Source organism: Sinohyriopsis cumingii, unplaced genomic scaffold, assembly GCF_028554795.1.
Source record: "Sinohyriopsis cumingii isolate HCF-2022 unplaced genomic scaffold, ASM2855479v2 utg000622l, whole genome shotgun sequence".
Taxonomy (NCBI): domain Eukaryota; kingdom Metazoa; phylum Mollusca; class Bivalvia; order Unionida; family Unionidae; genus Sinohyriopsis; species Sinohyriopsis cumingii.
Genome location: NW_028315918.1, coordinates 3,868,241 through 3,895,613, shown reverse-complemented (window position 1 = coordinate 3,895,613; position 27,373 = coordinate 3,868,241). Strand labels below are relative to the sequence as shown.

General features: G+C 34.2%; 1 protein-coding gene across 7 annotated transcripts in view; it reads right to left on the bottom strand.

Moving 5' to 3' along the window:
• LOC149773699 (dystrophin-like) overlaps positions 1-27,373 on the bottom strand; it is a 494,817-nt gene that overhangs the window by 230,708 nt on the left and 236,736 nt on the right. For all 7 annotated transcript variants that reach the window (XM_089946224.1, XM_089946223.1, XM_089946219.1 and 4 more), the window contains 3 exons: positions 25,226-25,398; positions 8,020-8,164; positions 2,939-3,108 (listed from right to left, as the gene is read on the bottom strand). In XM_089946224.1, the coding sequence (XP_089802350.1) occupies positions 2,939-3,108; positions 8,020-8,164; positions 25,226-25,398 (488 nt within the window). The remainder of the gene's footprint in view (positions 1-2,938; positions 3,109-8,019; positions 8,165-25,225; positions 25,399-27,373) is intronic.

Here is a 27,373-nt window from a genome sequence, read left to right as displayed (position 1 = left end):
TAAAGTAGGATTGCTCACCTTTATCTGCATCCATCTTGCAATTTTCATGAGTGTAGGTTACATACGGGGAAGAATACTGACAGTATAATTAACAAATGGCTGTTAAATGGTCATTCCCATCTCTGATGCCCATCTCCATTATGGACACAACTTGATACGAGGCCAACTTGCCAGAGTTAGCACATTTCTACCATACTGTTCCTCTCAAGGGAAGCCACCCCATTTAGAAGGCCTGCTTTTCAGTGAAAAAAATGGTAGCCTTATAAAATGGGGACCACCGTAGTACAGAAGTTTCTCTAGCATGAAAAATGGATCACAATTGCCTAGTTTTGGTATGATAGAATTATTCTTGATGAGATATATATGCAAGTGAAATACGGTCAAAGATAATGACGGCATAATGAACAGTTGGCTGAAAATTTAAAAAAAGCTAAAGAATGGGTCACTGACCATAGCTATTACAAATGTAAAATTAACTTAATTTTACCACAAACAAAATCACCACTTAATTATTATACTCAATACTGCTATGTATCAACCATGTCAAAAATCAGAATTCCAGTCACCTAGAGGTTTTGATTTTTTGACACAAAATAAATTGGCAAGCACTCTATGCTTGAGTGAATACCTAAACAAGTGTCTATCGAAGATATTGACACTGCTGGCCAACAGGAATTTGTTGGAGTCGGTTCCTTCCCTATTTTTATTTTCATTCATATTCAGAGCATCTAGAGGCAGTGCTAAATATCGTATTGGTTCAATTTTGTGTTTTGATGAAATTCCGAAACAACCATCAGTTGAAGAAATAAAAAGCTGTAGGGAAATCCAAATCCCAACTCCAGGCAACTCCATTTCCTCACACAATGCAACCATGATGTTGATAAAAACTAACTGCAGAACATTTGAGGAAAGCTGTCTTGTTCTATGGAACTAAAAATTAACAATATTAGCTCCAGCAACATAAAGTGTTGATCTCTGGGACCAGTAATCAAAAGGATTGTGCCTCTGTCAAAGTGTAAACCACCTATGAAGTCTGATAAAAACTGGATTCAGGAAACTGTACTTAGATACAGTGTGACCCCACTATAACACTCCCCGCAATAAAGCAAATTCGGATATAACGTGGTTGTGGCATGGCTCCCAAAATTTCATATATGCACATAAATTTTCTTTTTTTCCTTCAAAGTACATGAAATAGTGTATTAAAAAAATTATTATCATTTTGGGGAAGAGATCGTGTATGAATTCAAATATATTAAGATCATGGCATGGCTCCTGAAATTTTAAATACATGTACGTGTATTTTTCTCATACACGGAAATATATTTTCTTAAAAAGTAAGTGAAATAGTGTATACAAAAATGTAATATCATTTTGGGGAAGAGATCATGTATGAATTTGATTATAATACAATCGTGGAATGGTTACTGACATTTATAAATACATGTATGTTTATTTTTTCGTACCGAGAATTATTTTTTTAAAATTACGATAAATAGTGTGTAAAATATTTATTATCATTTGGGGGAACATTTCACATACGAATTTGAATAAAATAGGATCATGGCATGGTTCTGAAATGTAACAATTTCACCAGGTTCTTGAAGTGTTATGACAAAATAAACATTATTGGAAATGTTACTTATTACTGATCCATGAGTAAAGCCAGTACGTTGTCTTTGTGATTGTCTTCAATTAATTCTGTATACAATCGTTGCTCAAACAATAGCCAACATGTCCTCATACCATCTCTTCAACAGTTTGTGTCAATATTTCTGTCTCACAAAGAGAAAATCTAAAAATTCTACAAGAATATCTGGGTACACATTCTGGCTTAGGTTCACCCTTCGGGAGGTATGCACGAGTCAGTCATGTACATCCAATATCTAACTGGCACAATACCATCTTATTTCTCCCTTCTGTTCTATGCAAGGGATGCCACTCTCCAGTAGTGGGTCAAATGATCTTTCTGTTCTATACAAGGGATGCCACTCTCCAGTAGTGGGTCTAATGAACTTTCTGTTCTATACAAGGGATGCCACTCTCCAGTAGTGGGTCTAATGAACTTTCTGTTCTATACAAGGGATGCCACTCTCCAGTAGTGAGTCTATTGAACTTTCTGTTCTATACAAGGGATGCCACTCTCCAGTAGTGGGTCTAATGATCCTTCTGTTCTATACAAGGGATGCCACTCTCCAGTAGCGGGTCTAATGATCTTAAGTTTGTTTGTGGTATTTTCATTCTACATATTTTGGTACGTATGCTGAACATGCTGATTTATACAATATTTGAGGTCCATATATAGATTCTTCCATTTTAATCTTCATGAGTGCATGTGAAATAGGCCAAAGACATTCAGGGCACAGCAAACCAATTAATGAAATAATGAAGGAAGCAATGACTAGATGGACAAATTTGTGAACAAAAGGGCAAAATATTAAACCCCTTGCCTCCTTCATTGGTGAGGGGACAAAAAAGTCAGCAACTGTTCCCCCTTCTGGTCTTTTGCCAGTGGAACTAGCTAAAAAGAACAATCCAGATGGTACTGCTAGATACCTACATAGCACAGTCTTTGTATATTTAGTACCATTTCAAAAGAAACATTCCAGCTAAATCCAAACAATAAATTGGTATTGTTAAGTCATTAAAATTACACAAACAACATGAGTATTGATTCTCTCTAACAGTGAGACCTGTTCACAAAAACTAATGATATTATTTGGCTGCTGCTCAGACTGCAAAATCCATATATTTTCTATTTGCTTAAACCTGAAATTGTCCCTGAATTGTATAATGGACATTTCCTTAAATTTTACAAAAGTATCAAACAAGTTATATAAAATTTTACTTGCTGCAAAAATCTTTTTCTAACTTGCACAGGTTGTCATGCCACAGATTTTTCTAGAACCCTTTATTAACCTAACAAGTGTCTACATACCTTTCCTGCCTGTCCAAAATCTCAGCATACACTCCTTTCCACTTCTGATTGAGTGCATTGAGTGACTCGCGGAGGCTTTGGGCATCTGGGGACTGACGAATAATCTCATTGCCTGCTGCATTCATACTGTTGACCTGACCCTGATGGCTACGTATCCCTTTTTCCAGTTCCTGATAAGTAAATGTAAAATTACTTCTTAAACAAGTTTTATATTATCAATGGTTACCTAAGGGAACAAAAGTTGTTTCACACTGCTCATTAAACCCTGGTTGTCCAAACTAATAGTTCTACTTAATTTAGCATAGTCTAAACTTGCACGATTCTCATAACATTTTCTGAATCTTTGTACTACAGATTCAGAATTTTCATGTCTCTGGACGATACTTAATGTATTACTTACATTTGATTCCACTTTATTTACATTTTTATTTCTTTATTCATACGATAATGTTTTGTTTATTCATTCATATATATCTTTATTTATTTATTTACTTTTTTATTAACTTATTTTTTATTTTAAGTCTAGTCTCATTTAACCTTCATCTGACTGGTACTTAAACATAATACTACAAGTGAGAAATATATTTCATTTCTGCTTTCTACAAGTCAGTATTCATTTAAATTACATCAAGTTTAAGCCATTCTTTACAATGAACTTTGGGGCCCCAAGTGGCCGAGTGGGCTAAAGCACCCTCCATTACAGATCACTGCCATCTTTCCTCTGTCTGCGTGGGTTCAAGTCTCAGATTCAGCGAATGTGGGTTTGTGAGAAAGCTTGCCAGTACCTTCTTGTGGGTCGGTGGTTCTTTCCAGGGATTTCCCGGGTTCTTCCTCCACCATTAATACTGGCTGCCATGTATAGCCTATTTTGTGTTGAAAAATGGCATTAAACCCTACTATAACAACAACAACAACAACAAACTTGACTGAAATTAGATTGGTGAGGAAAGACTGAAAAGTAATAATCATGCCCCCAGTCACATGTCCACACAGTTTTAACTTTACAAGAAGGCCAGGGCTTGTACATTTATAGTCTAAATCTCAAAATGACTTATCCATCATATAAACAAAATCCATCATGAGGATTTAAGAAATATAAACCAGTGTGGAAAAAATTAACCAAAAATATTCTCTTTCATTATGACCTTTTTTATATATAAAAAACAAGATCTAAGAGAAGTGCAAATAGTGGAATTAATCATTTTAGCTTTGATAATAATCGAGCCCAAATAAAAAGAAAACCCATCACGTTGCCAAGTAAGTAAAACAAAAATAACTTGAACCAAACCTTATTTATTGATGCTGATATCAACACCACCACTCTGTAAAAAGTGACTGCTGTGTCTACCTTGCAACAAACACATTCTCAACAAAACACTTAACACATGTTTAACCATATTCAGCAATGTCTAACAGACCCAAATGCAAACAGAACAGACACTAATCTAGTCGCATTAATGTACTGGCATATCAGGTTCCACCTGCAAGGCTTAAAACTGCTAGCAGAATGAACAGTGAAAATGAACATAAACCAGGATCTTCCAACATAACAGGTGCTGGCATATCTGGGTCTACAAATTTATACACCAAACACAACAGCAAATAGATCAAATACAAAAGCAGGTATAAAAGACTACCTGCTAAAAGCTGTCAATACAGTGATAGGTCATATTTTTCATGCAGCAGACCCTACAGTGCTCTTTTGCTTTCAAGATATTCAAGTTTTGTTGGATTAAGCCACATAAACCTAGATATAATTGGAGTGGTTCAGAAGATTAACCAACAGAAACCTAGATATAATTGGAGTGGTTCAGAAGATTAACCAATAGAAACCTAGATATAATTGGAGTGGTTCAGAAGATTAACCAACAGAAACCTAGATATAATTGGAGTGGTTCAGAAGATTAACCAACAGAAACCTAGATATAATTGGAGTGGTTCAGAAGATTAACCAACATAAACCTAGTTAAAATTGGAGTGGTTCAGAAGATTAACCAACAGAAACCTAGATATAATTGGAGTGGTTCAGAAGATTAGCCAACAGAAACCTAGATATAACTGGAGTGGTTCAGAATATTATGACACAGAAACCTAACTGTAATTTGAGTGTTTCAGAAGATCAAGTCACAGAAACCTAGTTATAATAATGGAATGAATCAGAACATTCAACAACAGAAATCTGGTATTAATATGAGTGATTTGGAATATTATGACAGAGAAACCTAGTTGTAATTGGAATTGTTCAGAAAAACATGAAGTGATAACAAAATATGCACGATATTTATTGCCTGATCATAATGTAAAAGAAACAGAACTAATAAGATATTACTGGGGTGGTTGTACCAATCATGTACCACCATAACAGTATATTCACATTTGGAAAAGTCCTAGAGAGAAATTATTTTTATCATGCCCTACAAAGTACTACATTTCTTCAAAATTCTGCACTACAGTATTCTCGCACCATCTCATGTGTTTGTAACCCCCATACCGATTTTAAAAACAGAAGGCATCAAGTATACAAAAAATGCACAAAACCAGTCATTTTATTTGCTGATTAATAAGTTCTAACCTGATTGTTGCCAGGGGGTCCCTAACACTGCCAACTTGTTAGCATATCAAATCAAAAGAGAGTATTTTAGTAACACGGTCACCATACATGCTTGGACATGTCTACGTTTTCAAGCAAAAAGATGTGATATAGTTTACTGTCTTTGAAAATCTCAATAATTCTGTAAATTTGGGACTTACATATCTTTGAACATGTGTACACAAGTTCCTATTTCTTTGTTCAGTTTTTTTAGAAATATTGAAAATCGACATTGCAAATATTGGACGACACAGTTTTTACTGAAACAGACTATTCGTGAAGCCAGCAACAGACAACGTGCAGTCCATTTGCCTGTTTACATTGGTAGCTTCCATTTGTGTTGAAATGCCAATAATATGAGAGTGTCAGGGATCCCATGGTGACAATCAGGTTAGAAATTATAAATCACATAATGAAATAACCAAGTTTTGTGCATTTTTATATCATTGATGCTATTTGTTTTTAAAATCAGTAGTCAGGTACAAACAAATGGAAGGGTGTGCTAATGCTTTAGTAGTGGTAAACAAAATATAAGATATTATTATTGCTTTGGAAGTTTGCCACTTGTCATCTGCAGTATTATCATATTTTCCTTGGACACTTATATACTTTTAATATTTTGTCAGGTACAGAAGTAACCTGTAAAACAATATTTATATGTCTGAATATCTAGTACACCTAAAGATTGCTACAAAATTGGATTTTTCATTCTGGGTCTTTTTCTCATTTAATTTTAGTGGCCACTCTATTTTATCAATCTGAGTTTATTATAACAATTCCCATTTGTTATTACAGTCTGACTCTACATCCCCGTGTGCTTGTATCCCTCTACCGATTTCAAAAATGAGAACGTTTAATGTGATAAAAAGTGCACAGAACTAAGTCAATTGAATCATTGCTTTATAATTTCTAACCTGATTGTGACCAGAATGACACTAATACTGGCATCCCCTGCAACATTTCATGCTTAACGGATTTTCCATAATAACACGGCGCCATATTGCGTACACTATAGGCTAGTTTATTTCCATCAGACAACATAATGATGTAGTTCAACCTATTGACAACTGCCGGATAATTCCGTAAATTACATAATGTTGAGAGTTTGAAATTATATCCCACTGCATATATAAACATATTTAACCGCTTGTTAAATCTCCATGAAAAGCAAATTTGTAGTTGTCATCATTTTTCTTTGCTTGATTCGGCGTTGTCAACATCAGAAGCAGACGACTTGTGTATGTACATCTGTAGTTGCGATGATACACCCCTTTGCTGAAAATGGACTTGTCCAAAAGCTGGAAATGGATCAGAGCATGTCTGCCTATTACACTGAAAACTTCCATTAAGCCACTCTACTCACAGACAGGTTAGACACTATAAATCAATGAATAAATTGACTAAGTTCCTTGCACTTTTTATCACATTAAAGGTTTCCATTATTTAAACTGGTAGGGAGGTACAAACAAACGGGTTTGTATTGTCAGACTATAATTATTTTTCTTTGAAACAAAAAATTCACTGATTAAATGCATACCGCTGCAAAAATTATTTCATTCCGTAAATTTATCCCTTTTGCTATTAATTCAATCTCAAAAACACATTATACTAGTAGGTATCAGTGACCTAGTATTACAACTCTGCAGACTACATCAAATCTTGAATGTTTTGATTGGCAAATATGTTGCATTAAAAATGGATATTAAATGTCATCTTAAAGTTTTCATTGCCTTCAGTGATAATTCATTTTCTTCAGTTTCTTTCTTTCCAAACCGAACAATGAATTAAATGCAGCAGATTTCCTTCAACTCATTAACCACTGTAGGTTTTTGTTGTTTTTGCCTGAAATTTGAGTAGGAAACACATTTTGTGCGTTATTTCTCAATACATCCTAATACATCAACTTCCAAGTAATTTCCCATTAACCTAATGCCTCGTTGTGCTAGAAACATTGTTTTTCATTAGCTATTTTGCTCGCACATGAGCAGAAGGGTAAAAGTTGGAGTGATTTTTTGTTTTGTTTTTTCTTTTGCTTAACGGATGCATCATTTTCATATCCAAACCACTCATTGTTCCAAATACCCATCTTATCCTACTTTTTGCAAAGGTTCATCTGTCTGTGTGCAGTTTAGACCAGTCTGCCTTAGATCTGAGGCCAAAAAGTCTAAAATCCTAACATAAACTCGGATTCCAACCATGGAAAAATTTTGGGTGGAAAAAAATTGGGTCCAAAAAATGAGGTTTTTCCCTCTGTATTTTGTAGTGCAACTAGAACTTCCAGATTATTTTTATCATTGTAGAGCTACATCTGACTACCTTACTATAGTACATGTACCACCCACTTTTTAAATTGGTGTATCATACATGACCATGATGCTACAGAGCTCAGCAGTAGGCTACTACATCCTGCCACATAAACGTAGCGTCAGGTGTTAATGAGTTAATCTCTTTGGAAAAGTAAATGCTTGTAACCATTTAAAATACAACTTACACTATATGCTTTCTCCAGTTCCTTGAAGTCTTTGCCCCACTGTTTGAGTTCCAAAAGCCTGGCCTCAGTCTTGGCCAGCCATTGTGTCAACTCCTTCATGTCACTGTGATACTGGCGCCACTGCTCTGCTGCACGACTCCATCGCCTGCACCACAAATACACCATGGTTAACCAAAACTATTGTCTAGATACCACAATCCCTTCCTATAATGCCATTCATTATAATGCAATTCTGGATATAACATTCTATTGCTACTGACACTGTGATCAAAATTAAACCAATGTACATGCATTGGTCAGTCAAACGCATGACAATATGTTCTGATATAAAACATCTTTTAAAAAACGATTTCAATTTTTTTTATGTACAAATACCATGAAGTTAAAAAAAATATTGACTTTATAAACTAAAATTATTACTTACATTTCACTAGCGTTCTATTTAATCTCTCAGCCCCCCCACCCCAACATTTTTGATGATTTGTGCTGTGGTTTAGTACATAATGCAGTTGGCAGTTTGGTACATAATGCAGTTGGCATTTTGGTACATAATGCAGTTGGCAGTTACAGAACCCAGTCATCAAGTTATAATGATCGAGCCAGTGCTATACAGTATTATCTAATCACAACAATTTGTGACTAGAAATTATGTTCCAGTTGATATTTTGTAAGAGCAGAAATAATCAGTATAATAACTGATACTAACATTTTTGCTGGAATTCAATACTAATTCTGAATATTTAGGTTTTGTGTTTGCAAGTTCTCACTGTGTTTGACTTCACAAGTTTCTGATGTTTTTAAAAATTTCTCACAATCTTTTCATCATTAAACAAACACGTGATAAGGCACAAAGTATGACTTCTTTCTCATAGTAAATAATAAAAATACCAGTTTAATTCTGTGGGGAAAAAAACTGAACCATGCTGTAAACAGAGCAAGTGACAAGATTTATTAACATACATATCTACTGATGATGAACATAATATGCATAAAGTTTCACGACAATCCACTAAAAACTAAGTGTAGCTGTATTAACAAAATTACACTGCATCCAGTTTTAAACAATGACCATAAAATGTACACATTTCATGGTGATCTACTGTAAAAATGTGTGACCAGCTGTGTTCACAAGACTCTGTCATGTACGACATCAGGTTCCAAATCAGAAAGAACAATTACAAAAGTTACAGATAAAAAAGCTGCATGAAAATGCTGACAATAACTCAAACAAAATGAAACTGTCGATGTGCATCTTCAAATGGTGATCTTAACATTTCCGAAGTTTCACAGCAATCGAGTTAAACCTGTGAGACCAGTTGTATTCCAAAGATTGTCATATGCTGTATTCAGCTACAAGTCAAAGAAAGGGCAATAACTCTAATAAAGTGATATTTAACACGTACATCTACAGGTGATGATGACAATATCATACTAATTTTCATGGCAACCCATCCAAAAATGGAACCAGTTGAAATAACAAGATTGTGTCCAAAAGTGCATCAGGCTACAAAACAAGAAAGGGAATAAATTATGGACATAAAAGTGATTTGTCCATATTCCCATTTCAGATGATGACCATAATATTTAAATTTCATGGCAATCAAGCAAAATATGTGGAACTACAGTGGTGCCCCCCATGAACAGCCCCCCACCCCAACCAGCGACCACCCACTCTTTGTGGCCAGAATCCCTTGACACCGATGAATTTGGGTTCAAAAGTACCCTTCAAGAAAGGTCACCCCTCCAACGTGACGAGCAGCCATCATATCACTGCACAAATGTAAAATTTACCCCTCACAAGCAGCCAAATTTTATAATTAATATGTGTCCAGAAACAATATTTAATTACGGTACGGTTAAGTTATCCAGTTATCTTTCCCGATGTGTTTCTGGATGTCAGGTTTTTTGTTACTGACAGAAGTGTTGGCTAAAGTACATGTATGGCACTACTAAAGTTATTATAACATTAACGTCAACGTTTACAAGAAATGGGGTCAGCAATGTTTTGATAAAGCTTTGGCCTTCACACAGCGGTTGTTTTGTTGTATTTTTTAATTGCCCATTACAACTTGACGTAATTGTCAAAATCATAACATGGTCAGATAGAAAGAAGAAATGGGGTCAGCAATGATTTGACAAGAGTTTGGGCCTTCACATAGCATTTTTTTTTTTTAATTGATTATGACCGGAATTAATTGTCATGATCACAACATAGAAATGGAGTCAGCAATGTTTTGAGCTTTGGGCTTTACAAATGGAACAATAGGCTAAAAATAGATTTTGTGGATTAACACACAGAGAGAAACAATTAACACTGAACAAAATAGGTTATCAGACAAAGACCAAAAAATCACATGACAGTACATCATTACATGTATCACTTCCTTTATAACAAGGTTTTTCATTTACGAAAGTTTCATCTGCAAAATTAAATTGCAGTACTGTACAATTAGCAACATAGGAATAAATCATCACAAAACTTTAACATGTCATCACGTTAATGAAGAAATAATACTTCTGAAAGAAAAAAATAAATTGATTAAACAACAATAGGGAGATTTCACTTGCCAAAAGAATATTTGTTGCCAAGATTCAAATAAAAAAGATGATAAAAGATAAGGAGAATATTCTGTAGCAGTGGGAAAATGGAGTAAATGGAAAGAGATTTTAAATACAATACAAAACAATATATGTACCAAGATTTAAAAAACGTTTTGAATGGTTTTGTAATGCACATATCAACAGTACCCCACTCACATTCCACGCCTAAGAATAGGAACTATTAATTTATGTTACCTTGAAATAAATGTTTTTAAGGCAAGAAGAACATTTTAATAATTAATACTACTTTTAAATGTCGATTTTAACTGCCTTAAGTTATATGTAGCTTTCCTACTATATACATATATATAAAAAAATATCTCACAAATGAAGTCCCTTTCTGGAAAGGCCATCCATCTTATAAGGAAACTTTCCCAGTGTAGAAGGGGTGGCTGTATAAGAAGGGGACTACTGTAGTTGTATTAATAAAATGGTGACATATGCAGCATTAAGCTATAAGACAAAAGAGACAATAACAACAACAAATATAAATAGTGCACAGTGATTTGTTGAGATGTGCATCTTCGGGTGATGGCTATATATTTACCAAGTTTTCATGGCAATCCATCAAATAATGTGGGCCTAGTTCAAGATTGTGTCATACACTACCACAAGATAAAATAAGATATAAATTGGTCAAAAAGTTCAGGTGTAGTGTGATTTGTCACCAAGTTCATGGCAACCCATCAAAAACTGACAAAAATTGTTTGCTGGTTGGAAAGACAGATAGATGGATTTACACAAGGATTACTCCATACCCTCCTATATAAAGGTAGTAGTAAAAATACAAGATACCAAGTATACATGTTTGAGAATAGAAATTACCTTGAAGTTTACTAAACTAGAAAGAGTGACACAGTACTCTGCATTGAAACAAGATGTAAAAAAACAATGAAGGTCAATAACTGTCCAAACTGAACAAGACAAAGTCCAAAAACCTTGAAGAGACAATATACACACCAAATTGCACAAGATTATGTTGAATAGTTCCTTGTCCCTGCAGGTTGCGGTGCAATGATTACAAAACCTTTGAATGGACTGACACATGGACCGAAAAAGTGATTTCTATTGGCCCCCCCCCTCCATGCATGACCTTAAGCCTACTTTAAAGGACTGGGAGCAATAAGAAACATTGCCATCCAAAATAGTGTTATAGAGCAATCATGACAATCAAAGTACATATAGCATGGAGAAAGTCTTTTGATGTTCAAGAATTTTCAACAAGAACTATGCAATTCTAGAATCTTCAGCACGAACTAAGTACTTGTAGAATCTTCAGCAAGAACTATGAACATGTAGAATTTTCAACAAGAACTACATACCTGTAGAATTTTCAACAAGAACTATGTACCTGTAGAATCTTCAGCAAGAACTGTGAACATGTAGAATTTTCAACAAGAACTATGAACATGTAGAATCTTCAGCAAGAACTATGTACTTGTAGAATCTTCAACAAGAACTATGAACATGTAGAATTTTCAACAAGAACTACATACCTGTAGAATTTTCAACAAGAACTATGTACCTGTAGAATCTTCAACAAGAACTATGAACATGTAGAATTTTCAACAAGAACTACATACCTGTAGAATTTTCAACAAGAGCTATGTACTTGTAGAATCTTCAACAAGAACTATGAACATGTAGAATCTTCAGCAAGAACTACATACCTGTAGAATTTTCAACAAGAACTACATACCTGTAGAATCTTCAACAAGAACTACATACCTGTAGAATTTTCAACAAGAACTATGAACATGTAGAATCTTCAGCAAGAACTATGAACATGTAGAATTTTCAACAAGAACTACATACCTGTAGAATTTTCAACAAGAACTATGTACCTGTAGAATCTTCAGCAAGAACTATGAACATGTAGAATTTTCAACAAGAACTATGTACTTGTAGAATCTTCAACAAGAACTATGAACATGTAGAATTTTCAACAAGAACTACATACCTGTAGAATTTTCAACAAGAACTACATACCTGTAGAATCTTCAACAAGAACTACATACCTGTAGAATTTTCAACAAGAACTATGAACATGTAGAATCTTCAGCAAGAACTATGAACATGGAGAATCTTCAACAAGAACTACATACCTGTAGAATTTTCAACAAGAACTATGAACATGTAGAATCTTCAGCAAGAACTATGAATATGTAGAATCTTCAGCAAGAACTATGAACATGTAGAATTTTCAACAAGAACTATGTACTTGTAGAATCTTCAACAAGAACTCTGTACATGTAGAATCTTCAACAAGAACTCTGTACATGTAGAATCTTCAACAATTAGAACTACGTACTGTAGAATTTTCAACAAGAACTACATACCTGTAGAATTTTCAAGAAGAACTATGAACAAGTAGAATCTTCAGCAAGAACTATGAACATGTAGAATTTTTCAACAAGAACTATGTACATGTAGAATCTTCAACAAGAATTATGTACATGTAGAATCTTCAACAAAAACTCTGTACATGTAGAATCTTCAACAATTAGAACTACGTACTGTAGAATCTTCAACAAGAACTATGAACATGTAGAATCTTCAGCAAGCACTATGAACATGTAGAATTTTCAACAAGAACTATGTACCTGTAGAATCTTCAACAAGAACTATGTACATGTAGAATTTTCAACAAGAACTATGTACATGCAGAATCCTCAACAAAACTATCAAGAATCATCAACAAAAAGAGTGTCCTAATTTGGCTTAACTTGCCAGTCAAGCCCTAACTTTATTAAGGGAAAGGTCATCTGCTGCAGTTTAACCAAAAACTACAATTTTTCAATAAATAATCTGCAAATGCTGTACAACATTATTACTTAAAATGAATACATAGATCTCTACCAAATTTTAAACTCCCCCTCAAGATGCATATTCCATTTAAAATTTGTCTTGTGAAACCTACAGCAATACTATAGATATAATAATTTTTTTTAATGAGCAATATTAATCTTTAAAGACTGAGAGAATAAACATGTAACAAAAAAGTGCAGCAATTACTGACCATGTGTGCTGAATTTTCCATAAAGTACATCAAAAGAAAGAGATGCAGTCAAATACTGCCTCAAGTAAGGAAGGGTTATTCAGGACAATTATTTTCCCAGTTGTGGTCATTTTAATTGATGCCTTTTTCTATGTGTGTTACCACTCCTCATCTTGCCTCAATTCTAGAAGGAGCAATACTCTGTGACACAGGGTTCTAATTTTCTGTTTATAGTATTCCACATCTTCTACAGGTAATTACAGTATCTTGGTATGACTACACATCATTCTGTTTACCTGGGCACTAATTACACACACCTCCTAAATTATCTAGTCCAGTTTTGTTTTGAGCCACTTGTTTACTCTGCCCAAATCCAATGTTTAGGACGTTTACACAAAGTATATCCATTTATTTTCCAATTAAGAGTATTATATGAAGAAGACAATAAAAATGCTCCAGTTTATAAATATATCAATCCAAGATGGGTATTCAATAATTCTGTACCATTTATTCCAAAGAAATCTAACCCATTTGCGCTGATGCAGTCCATTATGGCCACGTATAGGGTCTGTGCAAAATATGTTTACACAATCAACAAAAACTGACCCATGCACTAATTTTCTACCTTTTAGGTTTTAGTTTGGATTCTCTCTAAAAAGGCAATTTTTCAGCATGTTTCTCTTTTATTCTGATAAAAGTATACCCATATTTAACAATGAACAAACCAGCAATATATTGACATCAACTGATCATCACTTCAACTCATTTCTCTTTTCTGCCTGGCCATATGCATTAGTACCAGGTATCTTGCAAACAGTCACAGTACGGACAACAAAACCTGAAAGAAAACTGTTTAAAATATGGGCATATTTTCCAAATCAACAGGATATGTACTAGCTCTTGCCTGTTTGGCCCATTCAAAAATGCAATTACAGTTGTGTTAAATATAACGCAACTGTAACGAGACTAGATTATCTGCACAAGGCATTTATCAGTTTTGTTCAAAATTCTGCCATCAATCTGGAATACTGTAGTTTACTGGAGTTTTGTGTACATAACAAGTTTGTAGGTATTTGGTGCTAAAAGTCATCAAATTTATTCAAGTCGATATGTTTGTTAGAGCAAATGTTTTTTTAAAATAATTTCATAGAGCAGCATCATGCCATTGCAGGCAGTGCATAAAGAATTTTAATATTTGTCTCTAAAAGTCATCAAATGGATTCTGGTCAATGTGTATGTTAGAGCAAAAATGTTTTTCAAATAATTTTACAGATGGATCAGAAAAAGAAAAAAGAAATAATTCCTCCAAAGGTTCAAAGATGAATACATGAATGACATAATACAGCATTCCATTCTAGGGAAGCTTCATGCCCATTGCAGGCTGTGTGGAATGGATTTAATATTGGTCATGGTGGTAAATTTGATGTGGAAAAACACTTGAAAACCATCAAATTAGCTTGTCTTACTAACTTCTTTTGTGACAACAGAACTCAATTGTGGAAAGGAATGTTATATATGCAGATTTATTTTTAACCAAGTTCTTAATAGAACACAGACTACCCCTAGCAGTAGCAGACCACATTGGCCTTTGTTCAAATGGATGTTTCCCAATTCCAAACTTGCAGAAAATATGCATGTGCATGAACAAAATCATCTAATATTGTTTGGTGTATAGATGAAGATATTTCACTTAAAATAGCATAAACCATGAAAATTGGGCTCTTTAGTATTGTCACAGGCAGGAGTAGTGATTATGATGACAAAAAATTGTACTCAAGTCTGTCAGATGCTTTGACAATGAAAAGGGCAAAGTCAGGGTGTTCTTTCATTACCAGAATTACCAGTAGATTTCATGGAGAAAACATTTTTGATTTGCTTGATAGTGCTCTGAAGATGTATGTAAATTGACAGAACTGGATGGAGTTTTCAGCTGACAACGCATCGGTGATGACTGGATTTCATAAAGGAGTTGAATTCTGTATTTTGAAAATGTCTCCATCAGTGTACATGACAGGTTGTCCCAGGCATTTGATGCACCATGCTGTGTGAAAAGTTGGTAATATATTAGAAGGAGAATTCCTGAAGTATCAAGTTGGCATTCTACCTGACAATGAACTTCATGCAGAGCTCATGTGCAATGGCACCTTATTTCCCAGCTAAAAGACCCAATAAACAGAAAGATACAAATTCCCTCTTCTTTGTCTGGTTATGAAAGGAATATTGGCTCTTTACCATTCTAATGCTGACTGTCAGTATTGTTAACAAAAATAAAACAGAGTTCAGATCCAGGCTCACTAACCCAGTACTTAGTGCTCTACTGGTGTGCAAAAAAAAACATTATGGTCTCAGATGGTACAAAGTGTTTTGAAATGAAACATGACAGTATGTTGCTTTCCAAAGCTAAAAGTGGTACATACGAAAACGTAAAGCAGTAATTGATTTTAAAGGACCAGAGGGGTACCCAAAAAAAATCATTTTGCACGTATGTTCATTGAATCTTTAACATGTATTACATGTGGAATATTCTTTTTCTGCCCGGAGTACTCTTTTGTCCACATGGATTACACCTTTTCCTTGGCTGGGGTTTGCATGTATGGATAGATGGGTTCACATGTCGGTCACCAGTTTTAGAGTACAGGAAAAGCATTCCTTAGCTTATGTTCCAGCTTAAACTTTTCATTTTTGTTGGATTTATAAAAATAAATTTGTTTACTGTCTAGATATTTTTTGGAACTATTAAAAGTTATTTTAAAATTTTTTTAATATGGTACCTAGATTGTTAGAGGGTCCAGTTATTTAAGCTAATTAAGATACCATAAATTATGACCAAATACACAACCATTTTGCAGAAATGTAAATAGCAGTATTTACATGTATATTTATTCTGCTTGATGCAAATAGTTCCAGTCACAGGTTAAACACTACAGCGACTGTGATACACAGGCAAGGAAATGGAACAGAAAACAATGAACTCTGTGAGCGATTGCCTCTTCTGCATAGAAGGAATGGCCACACATAAAATGCATCTCCAGTGGAAACTACAGATTAAGTGAGAAAATTTCATCTCTGGTTCCTAAGTTCTTGGTCTATCGCATTTTCACTAAGCTGTCAGCTTTAAACATTAAAAACTGGCAGACTGTTTATTTGTAAATATGCAGAAGAACACAAGTAAAATTTTACCAGACACTCAACTTGGCTCAAATCCAAAAGTTAATAAAGAAATATAGTCAGACTGCTGAGAAGAATGTAAATATACTTTAGTTTTTAAATAGGTATTACCAGAGGACTTGTACAAGACAGATCATTTGGAAATACTTATGGAGCAATAATCTAAAAACCAATTAATCAATCAAAACAATTACAAAGGTAGTGTCTTATCAACATAAAATACTAGAGCTATCAGCAACTGGTGCATCACAAGGGACCTACTAAATACACTTTATCTGGCAAGTTCTTAAAGGGAGGAACATGTGTTGGGAAACCAAATGTTAAGTGAAGATGAGAGATCGTAACATCTGTAAATGATGATGTGGAATGCTGCAAATTAAACTTCTATAAGATTTCATCAGCATGAAGCTGTATGTCAGTTTTAGATGAAATAAAACATTCTTGAGTTAAGAAAAGCCGCACAAACCGAAGTCAGAAGGCTGGACATGCATTGCAATAGCTCTTGTAAATCAGGATGTAGAATGCTACAAATTAAACTTGTACATGACTGCATCAATATAAACCTGTATGTCAGTTGTTTTGTTTAAAATAATATGATCCTCAGTAAGGTCACAGAAAACAAAGTCAGAAGGATGGATACATAGGGGCTGTAACTCTTGTAAATGATGTCATGAAACATTAGAAATCAATCTTATTTAATGTCTAAACACTCCAGGAGAAACCCACTATAATGATCTTCATTATATTAAAACAGTTTCACATTACAACTCCTAATTTTTGTTTCAGATGTCCCTTGATACTATTCAGAACATTAGTCAAACTATCAAAACATAAATATAATTTAGATAAGCATATGCATCATAATGGTTTTACACAGCAATGATTCATTTTCATAGAGCAATTGGGATTACCTTAATCCCAAATGTTATATAAATTGGTAGGTAGTAAAATTACTGCATTTGACTGGCATTTGATAAATCCTCCAGGCCCCATAATCACTCATGTATGATCAACCTCAAAATACCATGGTGGTTTGGTACATAATGCAGAAGGCAATTATGGATAATAACTGGTTTAGTTAAAAATGAGGTTTCTCTTTAACAAGGTGGATGCTGAATTTAATAGCTGAAATCCAATAATCTCAAGAAATAATCAGAGGCAATGTAAGCATGATCAGGGGCAATGCAAGCATGATCAGGGGCAAGGCAAGCATGATCAGGGGCAATGCAAAGATCATTACTAGACAGGGATTGAGATCATCTTCGATCTCACTTATGAAATCTTTGAGACAGGAAAAACAATTTTGAACTTTCGTCAAATGCTTTTCTTTGCACACAGATATTTGAATAAAATGAAATAAAAAACTTTTGCTGACAAATACTCTACAACTGTATTTTACATTTAGTGCATTTGTGGACTCAATTTTTTATTTTTATTTTATGCATTTTCTATTTTATTAAAATTGCACTTTTATTAAGAAATGATATGAAAGCAGTATTTCTTTCCATTTAATATCACCAAAAATCAAAATCCTAACTTTGCTAAACTTCATTCCAAATGAACAAGAATAAAAAGAAATGATGATTAGCATGAAAAACAAAAAATCATAATGCATTTATGATGCCATAAATATTAAGCAACAGTGCAGAAATGCAAAGTGATCTGCATGTGAATGGAATGCATATTTTGTAATATTACCCATTTTAGGATGGAATGTGTATTTTGTAATATTACCCATTTTAGGATGGAATGTGTATTTTGTAATATTACCCATTTTAGTATGGAATGCGTATTTTGTAATATTACCCATTTTAGGATGGAATGCATATTTTGTAATATTACCCATTTTAGGATCTGTAGCAATAAAACTAATGATACCATCAACAAAAATGACAATAATACTTTCAGTAGCTGTAGTATAACATTTTTAAGATTTTATTTTATTATGTCCATCAATATTTTTTGACATCTGGAGTTGATTCTTACTGAGGATACAGACAAAAACTGTGCATCAGTGACACACTTTCCGTTTTTTTTTATAGGCATCATTTATGATGGGTTTTTTTCTTCTATTTTTACAAATGCTGGAATTAGATTAAGTGTTTATTTTCAACTTAAAGCATTATGAATAGTTAAGGAATTCAGGAAGCTAATTCTTCTCTGAACAATTGTACTGCCTCAAGGAATGCCTTTTTTCTGTGCACACAAAATCAACTAGCACAGCAACCGCTGTTACTCTAGCTGCATGCCAGTATATCTTATCCATTAAACCTGGCATTTAACTTAGCACATAATTCTACCCACTCTAGAAAAATAAATTGACAGCTGCTTGTAACACATGTTTCTAGGTGGAGTAAGTAGAATTTCAAATAATCAGATACAGAATAGATTCAATTTTATTTCATTCCATTTCTTTGACACTTGCCTTTTGATTTAAGATCTTAAGTACGATGATTAATTTGATAAAACTGTCACAAGTATTTTAATTCCATTTTATTAGGATGGAGATTGTATCATGGTTGTGAATGGGTACTATAAATATGGCAACAGGTTACATAACACCAGCAGTTGCAATAAAGCAATTTCCTTAATTACGATACTTATCTATACAAATGACATGTCCATCAAAGTAATATTACGTAACTGGCATTCAAGCTTACAAGCTGTGAAGATATGAACAGTAATGCATGGTTTTTGAGCAGCTCCTATATATAAACGATGAGATTTGGAGGAGTTGTGTTTAGACAGGGATAAAAATTATGGCCTGGTCCAAAATTGTCGAAGGCCAACTATTCCTGTAACTTGAAGTGTGCTCATCGAAAACAAATGCCCATTCACAATGACCTTTAACCAGCTGGATGGACAAGGATTACATGTTACAGCTGGTCCCTCATTATAACAGACCTCATTATAATGTGGTCCTTGATATATCACAGGATTAGATATAGCTTCCATTACACTAGTCAAGCTGTATTTTCATATTTACCTTAGTAAACAGCAACTCCCCCTTAACACAATTTCATATTTTCACACTTACTTCAATATATGGCAACTAACCCATAAACCAATTTACTTTATATTTTCATATTTACCCCAATATGTGGCAACCTCCCCATAAAACAATTTACTTCATATTTTCACATTTACTTCAACATTCTATAGTTCACATTTACTTTAACTCCCCATAAAACAATTTATTTTTATATTTTCACATTACAGCAGCCTCCCCATAACAATATTTACTTCATATTTTTATGTTTACCTCAGTATTTCATATTTACCTCAGCATATGGCGACCTCCCCAAAAAATATTATTTACATTATATTTCCCCATTTACCTCAGTATATGGCAGCTGATCGATAATATGATTTACTTCACATTTTCACATTTACATGTACCTCTGTATATGGCAAACACCACATAACACAATTTACTTCATATTTTCACATTTACCTCAGTATAATGCAACCTCAACAATAAAACAATTTTGTTTATGACACACCTGAACAGTGTAACATAGGGAGATCACAGTATTTCCATAAGAACTAACAGTTAAACCCCAGAGATGCAGTAAAATATTGAATAGCTGGCAACAAAAGCAATACCTAATTATCATGACCTTGCAGTAATAGCTTGAATTGATTTTACACAGCTATAAGATGAAGAAAAAAATAATGTGAAATAAAAGCTGTCTCACTGCCTAAAATAACTGTGTGACCTTTGTTAAGAAAATCAGGTTCAAATTATGAACACCATATATACCCACTTCTAAGTCAAGTCCAACTGCAAACAACAGATATCCTAATTAGCATAATGCTCATACAGATCAGGGTCCTTATTGTTTGGTCTACTGATTTCTCCCAGCAAACCTAACAAACCCAGATCTGCCAACGCATTATGCGACAGATGATCTGGGTATGTGCAGTTTGCAGTTGGTCTCATCTTTTAAGTAAGTACATACTGTATTTTCTTGACATGTATACATCTAAAACATGTAAATGATTTACTCCTTTTCTGCATGCAGATTTTGTTAGATGCACTAGCATAGCTGCTTAATGATGCACTTTTGCATATGACATTGTGACATGCTTACTGCATCATCAAAGACTGGTTTATCACAAAGAAAAATATTACATCTCTTTACTGTATAAACCAGTCTGCTTTTGCTGATCAAAATAGTGACAATCTATGTGTCAAGACTGGAGAAAAAATAGAGTAAGAGCAAGCAAGTAGTCCTTACAATCACAATAAAGCTGTAGGCTTTTTTTTTTTTTTGTCAGCTGGAAAGCCTTCTGAATGTACGAGTGCCGATTCACATTACCTCATAAACAAACTTTGTGACTGTATCAGGCAAAGAGTTTTATGTCCTATCACAGAAGCAGAGCTAAATCTGGCAGACATATTTACAAGATGCGCAATAAGATCTTGGCAGAAAATGTTGGAATAAAAAGTTGCACAAGTCAAAATAGCTATTATACATCTATTACCAATGAAGTCATCAGTAATAAAATGAACACAAATATGCAGTGATACAACAGTGTACATATGGTCTTATCCATTACCACTGTAACTAATGCAATGAAAGAACATCTATAAGAACCAATGCAGGATGTTATCCAAATTACATGTGTACTTTATGATATAACAGACAAATTGTATACTCTAAAAATGAGCAACAGATCTAGCAAAGGACTAGAGAAAACAGCACACAAGATGCATTACTACTGATATTCTTTCTGACAGAAACAGTTGCCAGGTGTATCGTAAATTTATATTTACATCATACAAAATGTACCTATTATAACTGAGCAGTTTTCGTCACAAGTACTAATAATATATACTTTATTTGATGAGGGTAACTCAGTTATAATAATATATTATTCTACAATAAAGCCCTAAGGATGAACAAAGTATTGTAAATAATAGAATTTTAAAAAAAAACAACTAGTAAAGTATGTCTTAACAGAATAAATAAGAGTGCATGTATTTCAAGAATTAAAATTAAATCTCCCTGTCGAGAAGGTAGTCACACGATATTCATCTGAACATACATAGATTTATTTGTGATCTAATTTGTTTTGGGGAGTTCATTCCACAGAATCACACCCGAGTAAGCAAATGATTTTTTAAAAAGTATTTGTATTTCGTAATGGTGTTTTGCTAACATCTGTTATTGACCTCAGTTAATTTAGGTCCTTGGTACTGTTCTTCTGGGACTGCTCCAGTGGCATAGTGGTTAGAGCATCCAACTCGGATGCGGGAGGTCATGTGTTTGAATCCTGGCCGAGTCATACGAAAGACTTATAAAAATGCTACAAACAGCTGCCTCGGCTAGCGTGGGTACGTGGGAAAGCCTGCCAGTAGCTTCTCGTGAGTGGTTCTTCCCTGGGTTTTCCAGGATTCTTCCTCCACCAGTTATACTGGCTGCCATGTATAGCCAATCTTGTGCTGAAAAATGGCATTAAACCCTAGAACAACAACAACAACAACAAACAGCTGCCTCACTAGGCATTCAGCATTAAGAGATTAGTGTTAGGACTGGTCAGCCTGGTGTCAGGATTATGTGACTGGGTGGGACATGATGCTACATGTCTGCAGCTACATGTCTGCAGCATCATGACCAGTGCTAGACCTCATTATAAATTGCCACACTGCAGACATCATAACAATATGACTGAAAAATTGTTATAGCTACGTTCAAAATCCAAAATGCACATGTGCATACACACACACACACACACACACATGCACATGCACACACACTGTTCTTCTGACTTACATTGAAATATACCATGCTAATATTGTGGACAAATTTCACTCTTTACTTTCCTACATCAACATGGATTTCTGAAAGGATAATCTGTAATCAAATTTCACCCATTCAATTTCAAAAATAGAATTCTGGATGGAGTATCAAATGGGAAACTTAAGACAATTCTTACTTCCACTTTTTAAGTTTGCAGATTGTTTCAATATTGCTATCTGTTGTATTTCCCCAAACTGTGCCCCAAAAGATGAATCATGAAAGCAGTGAAAAATATTTTCTGAGTTGTAGATAAATTTTATCTTATGAAAAAAAGAAATTATTGAGTTCACTGTAAAACCATCATGTTTTGTTTGCTTACACCAACCTTGATTTGTTGTAGATATACATATCAATATTTAGATTTCTGTTCTTTAGTAGTTTTTGCTTAGTTCCAAGCAACAATGATTTGCATTTTAAGGGAAAGATAAATATGTTATTCAGTGAGTACCAATAATCAACTTTAAATAAATTTTCACCCAGTTTTTTGTTCATAGTTATGACTTTAGAATCAGATTTATTCAAAGTAGTATCATCAGTATATAGATCATAGATCAATTTTTTAAAATCATTTATAAACAATTTAAATAACACAGGCCCTAAGACAGATCCCTGTGGAACTCCTTTGCTGACAGACATCAGCTCTGATTTAATTTTCAACAACAAGAACTTGATGGTTTCTGTCAGATATGTATGATTTGAAGCATGAGAGTGATAAGTAAGAAAATTATATTATGGTCAACTAAGTCAAACACCTTCAAGGTATAGAGTTCTAACCAATTCCACAAGTAATGGATTTTGTTAGCACATACTGACAACAGTGATTTTGTCTAAATCCAGATTGGGATGGGTGAATTAAATGGTGCACTGACAGGTAACCAGGTGCTTGCAAATATGTATTTTAAACAGTTTGGATATGGTTGGCAGATTAGATATTGGTATAAAATTATCTGGATTTGACTTTCATCCCATCTTATATGCTAGAATAACCATGGCTGCCTTCAGCTGAGATGGGAAGATTCCCTTAGTAATGCTTTCATGAATTATGAAGGTAACAGATGGAGTAATAATATCTGTTTTGGATGAATGGACCAATCTGGTTCAATCCACTCAATTTCTAATAATTTAACTTTTTCAGTTCACTTACAATATCTGTACATGATATAAATGGAATATTGAATTGTACATTTTCAGGAATTTTAGACTTAATAAAATGTTGTAACTTATTTTCTTTTCTTTTTTGCATTAGTATCTGAAATATTGGAATTCACATCTGTTATATTAAATCTGTCAACAATATCATGCTTATCATCAATTACTGTTCCATCAGTTTTTAGTTGATTTGGGATCTTACTTGTTCTATCTGGAGTAAAATCATTCAGAATTGTCCACATTTCATTTGTATTTTTCTGCATTTTCAACAGTTTTAAAAAAAAATCATTTAGCCAAATGAATCATGGCAGTAGATATGTTATGCCAGAATCTGTGAGAGTGCATGTACACAAGAACTTCACACATGAAATTCACATACGTATAATGATATTTTTATTGTATGCAAACAAGTAAGAACTTCACACATGAAATTCACATACGTATAATGATATTTTTAAGTCTCATCATTCTGCAAAATACATGACAAAAAATTCTGAGTTCTCCATATAATTATGAAAAGCAGATTATGGTTTACCAGATTTGAAAAACATAAAAAGCAACTAGGCTAGATATAAATGGTCAAAACTTCTGAGTTCTTTAATTATTATGAAAAGGAGGTTATAGTGATCTACATTTGAAAAGAACATATTTTTAAAAAATGGGCTACATGTAAATGGTGTGATCACTGAAGCATGAAATGGAAGTCACTTAACCTTTACTATGATATATGATTCCAGGATTGTGATCACTGAAGCATGAAATATGTCAATTAAACAACATGTACATTAGATAAGATGATTACTATAGTTTTAAGGTAGTTTAAAATCTGTGCATAAAAATTCATCAAAATTTATAAAGCCACCATCAGCATTATTATTCAAAGACAGCGACATGTAAAAGTGTGAATAGCACCCTACTGAATGACCCTCATCATGTGCTTTGCACAGCCTTATATCAAACTCATCACCACAAACAATACAGATAATATCATCATCATTAAAAGTTATACTGTATTACAATTCAAACTATATACACTCCACACCTCAACACCAGTCAGAGAAAGGCAGCCTTAACCATATTGTGTGTGATTTGGATTATTAATGTTGCTTTAACAATTGTTCAGTCATATTGATGTCTGCAGTGAGACAGTTTATAGTGATCTTTAGCACTGGGGCATCATGCTGCATACGTGTAGCATCATGTCCCACCCAGTCACATGATCCTGACACCAGGCCAACAATCCAAACACTAACCTCTTAATGCTGAGCACCAAGCAAGGCAGCTGTTAGTACCAATTTTATAAGTCTGTGGCATGACTTGGCCGGGGTTCAAACCAGTGACCTCTCACATCCAGGGTGGATACTCTAAACACTAGGCCACCCATAGAAAGCCATGCATCCAAAGTTGCCCCATGCCACGAAAACCAGATAATCTGAAATAATGAAGCCTTGGATTGGAAAAACATGAAACTTTGCATCCTCACCTGTGCCTGTCCTTGTGGAGTTCATTAGTCTGTTGCCACTGTTGCTGAAGATCTGCAAGGAGTTCTTGGATCCTCCCCACCTCTTCAGGCCTGCTGTCCTTCAAAACCTCCTCCTTCTCCCTTTCCAGGTCCTCAATTCCTCTCTTCAACTCATCTATACTCTTCTGCACCTCCTGAGGAGTAGAATTAAAAATGGCTGAATCCAACAGGTGACTCACCATAGTATATACCAAGCTTTATCATATACCCACATTGGCCAAGCTGAGAACACACATGGATAGAGGTGAGATGTCAGCGATCTGTAATGTCAAGAGCTTTAGGCCAGTTGGCCACCCAAGGTCTCAAAAATGAAACGATGAGTGATAAAAATAAAAAACGCTGAAACTAGGTAGTAGTACTTTCTTGTTTTTCAATGAAGCAAACAATCCCAGATATAAGTATGTACAGTGTATATTACAAACAAAATTTTGTTAGCATAAAAATTTACCAGTACTTCCTTGCAATGCATTAATACAGAAAGTATCTGGTACAGAATTGGCAAATAATAAAAGACAAAGATGCAGTTAAAAAATTCCCAACACAGCCTGGAGATGACAAGTAGATCACCTTGCTTTATCTTTTAAATCTTTTCTATGGAACCCTCAGAATTCATGCACATCTTGAGTTTACAAAGGGAATGCATGACAGCAAGGGTTATACATGATAGCATAACCTTGGCCTTATTGTTGAACATGAAAAGTTGTTCATGATAACCTACTTGTAATGAAGCACTGTTGGATGGACCCTTTAGTGTGCATGTACATACCATGTTACATGCCAGCAGCCAGATGTTTAAGTGTGTAGTTAATGATTTCCTATGTAAATCTCAGGTAATTCAATTTAAAAATCATTTTGTAGTTGCTGAAAATTCCAAATGTAATTGGCAAAAAATGGCCAGTTTGTATCTAAATGCCCATCTCTACTACCAATTATTACTCAAGGTAGAGACTTGAAGGCACCAGTAAACTATTATATACCAACAAGCATGTGATGATCTCACTAATGCCTACAGTCTTTGAGAAAACTGCAAACGCAATGTCTGTAGATAATCTTTCATACATAGACTTCATTCTTTGGATATATTACAGAAAAATGAAAGAACACTCAAAGTAACAAATATTCAGAATGCCACAGATCAGACACAATTCACAAAAAAATCTTTCTCTCTTTAAGAAATGCATGTGAAAACCTTTGCAGTGAACCCAACTGACTCCACCAAAGTTCTTTGGTGAATCCAAAAAGCTTCCAAACCATTGCTATGGTAACAATGCATTATTAAATACCATCCAGAAGAGCTAAGTAACCCTACTCCACAATGGAGTCATTAATGATACCCAGGTAATGGCTGATAGCAATGTCCATTCACAACAGTGGAGTGTGTTGAGGAATATTTTAAAAAATGTTATAATCAATCTAAGGCAAACTTTTATCTTCATTACAATCTGAGACATCTTAAAATAATATTTCATCCCAAAGTACCCTGTAATTTAATATAAACTTGCTAACAACTGCTGCAACTTACCATGGCATTTTGCTTCTAAAGTCTAACTTTCAAAAATATTTCCGATTTTTCTGAAAATCTGCTGAAAATATAGTTAAGAAGATAAAAGATTTTTGATAATTTTGCATTTTTCAATTTCCTCATTAAGGATGCATCACAGAAATTTCTAATTGTGGTACTTTTGAGCAGGGAATAGGACAACTGTCTATACATGGACTGTCAAGTCCCAGTTTTGAGTTCCTATCTAAACAGGGATTGTCAAGTCCACGTTCCTAGTCCCATTTCTATACATGGACTATCAAGTGCACCACATTCTGAGTTTTGTTTCCATATATGGACTCTTCCAGTCCAAGGTCTGAGTTCCATTTCTATACATGAACTGTCAAGTCCAAGATTTGAGTTCATTTCTATATATGGACTGTGAAATACAAGGTCTCATTTCCATTTCTATACATGGACTGAATGTCAAGTCCATAATTCTGAGTTCCATTTTTGCAAGTTTATCGGACTGGATATAAAACTACTTTGTACCAGTCACTCTTTATATTTTTTTAACAATATTAGAATGATAAAGTCAGATTTCAGGGAATTTATTTCAACTTTCAAAA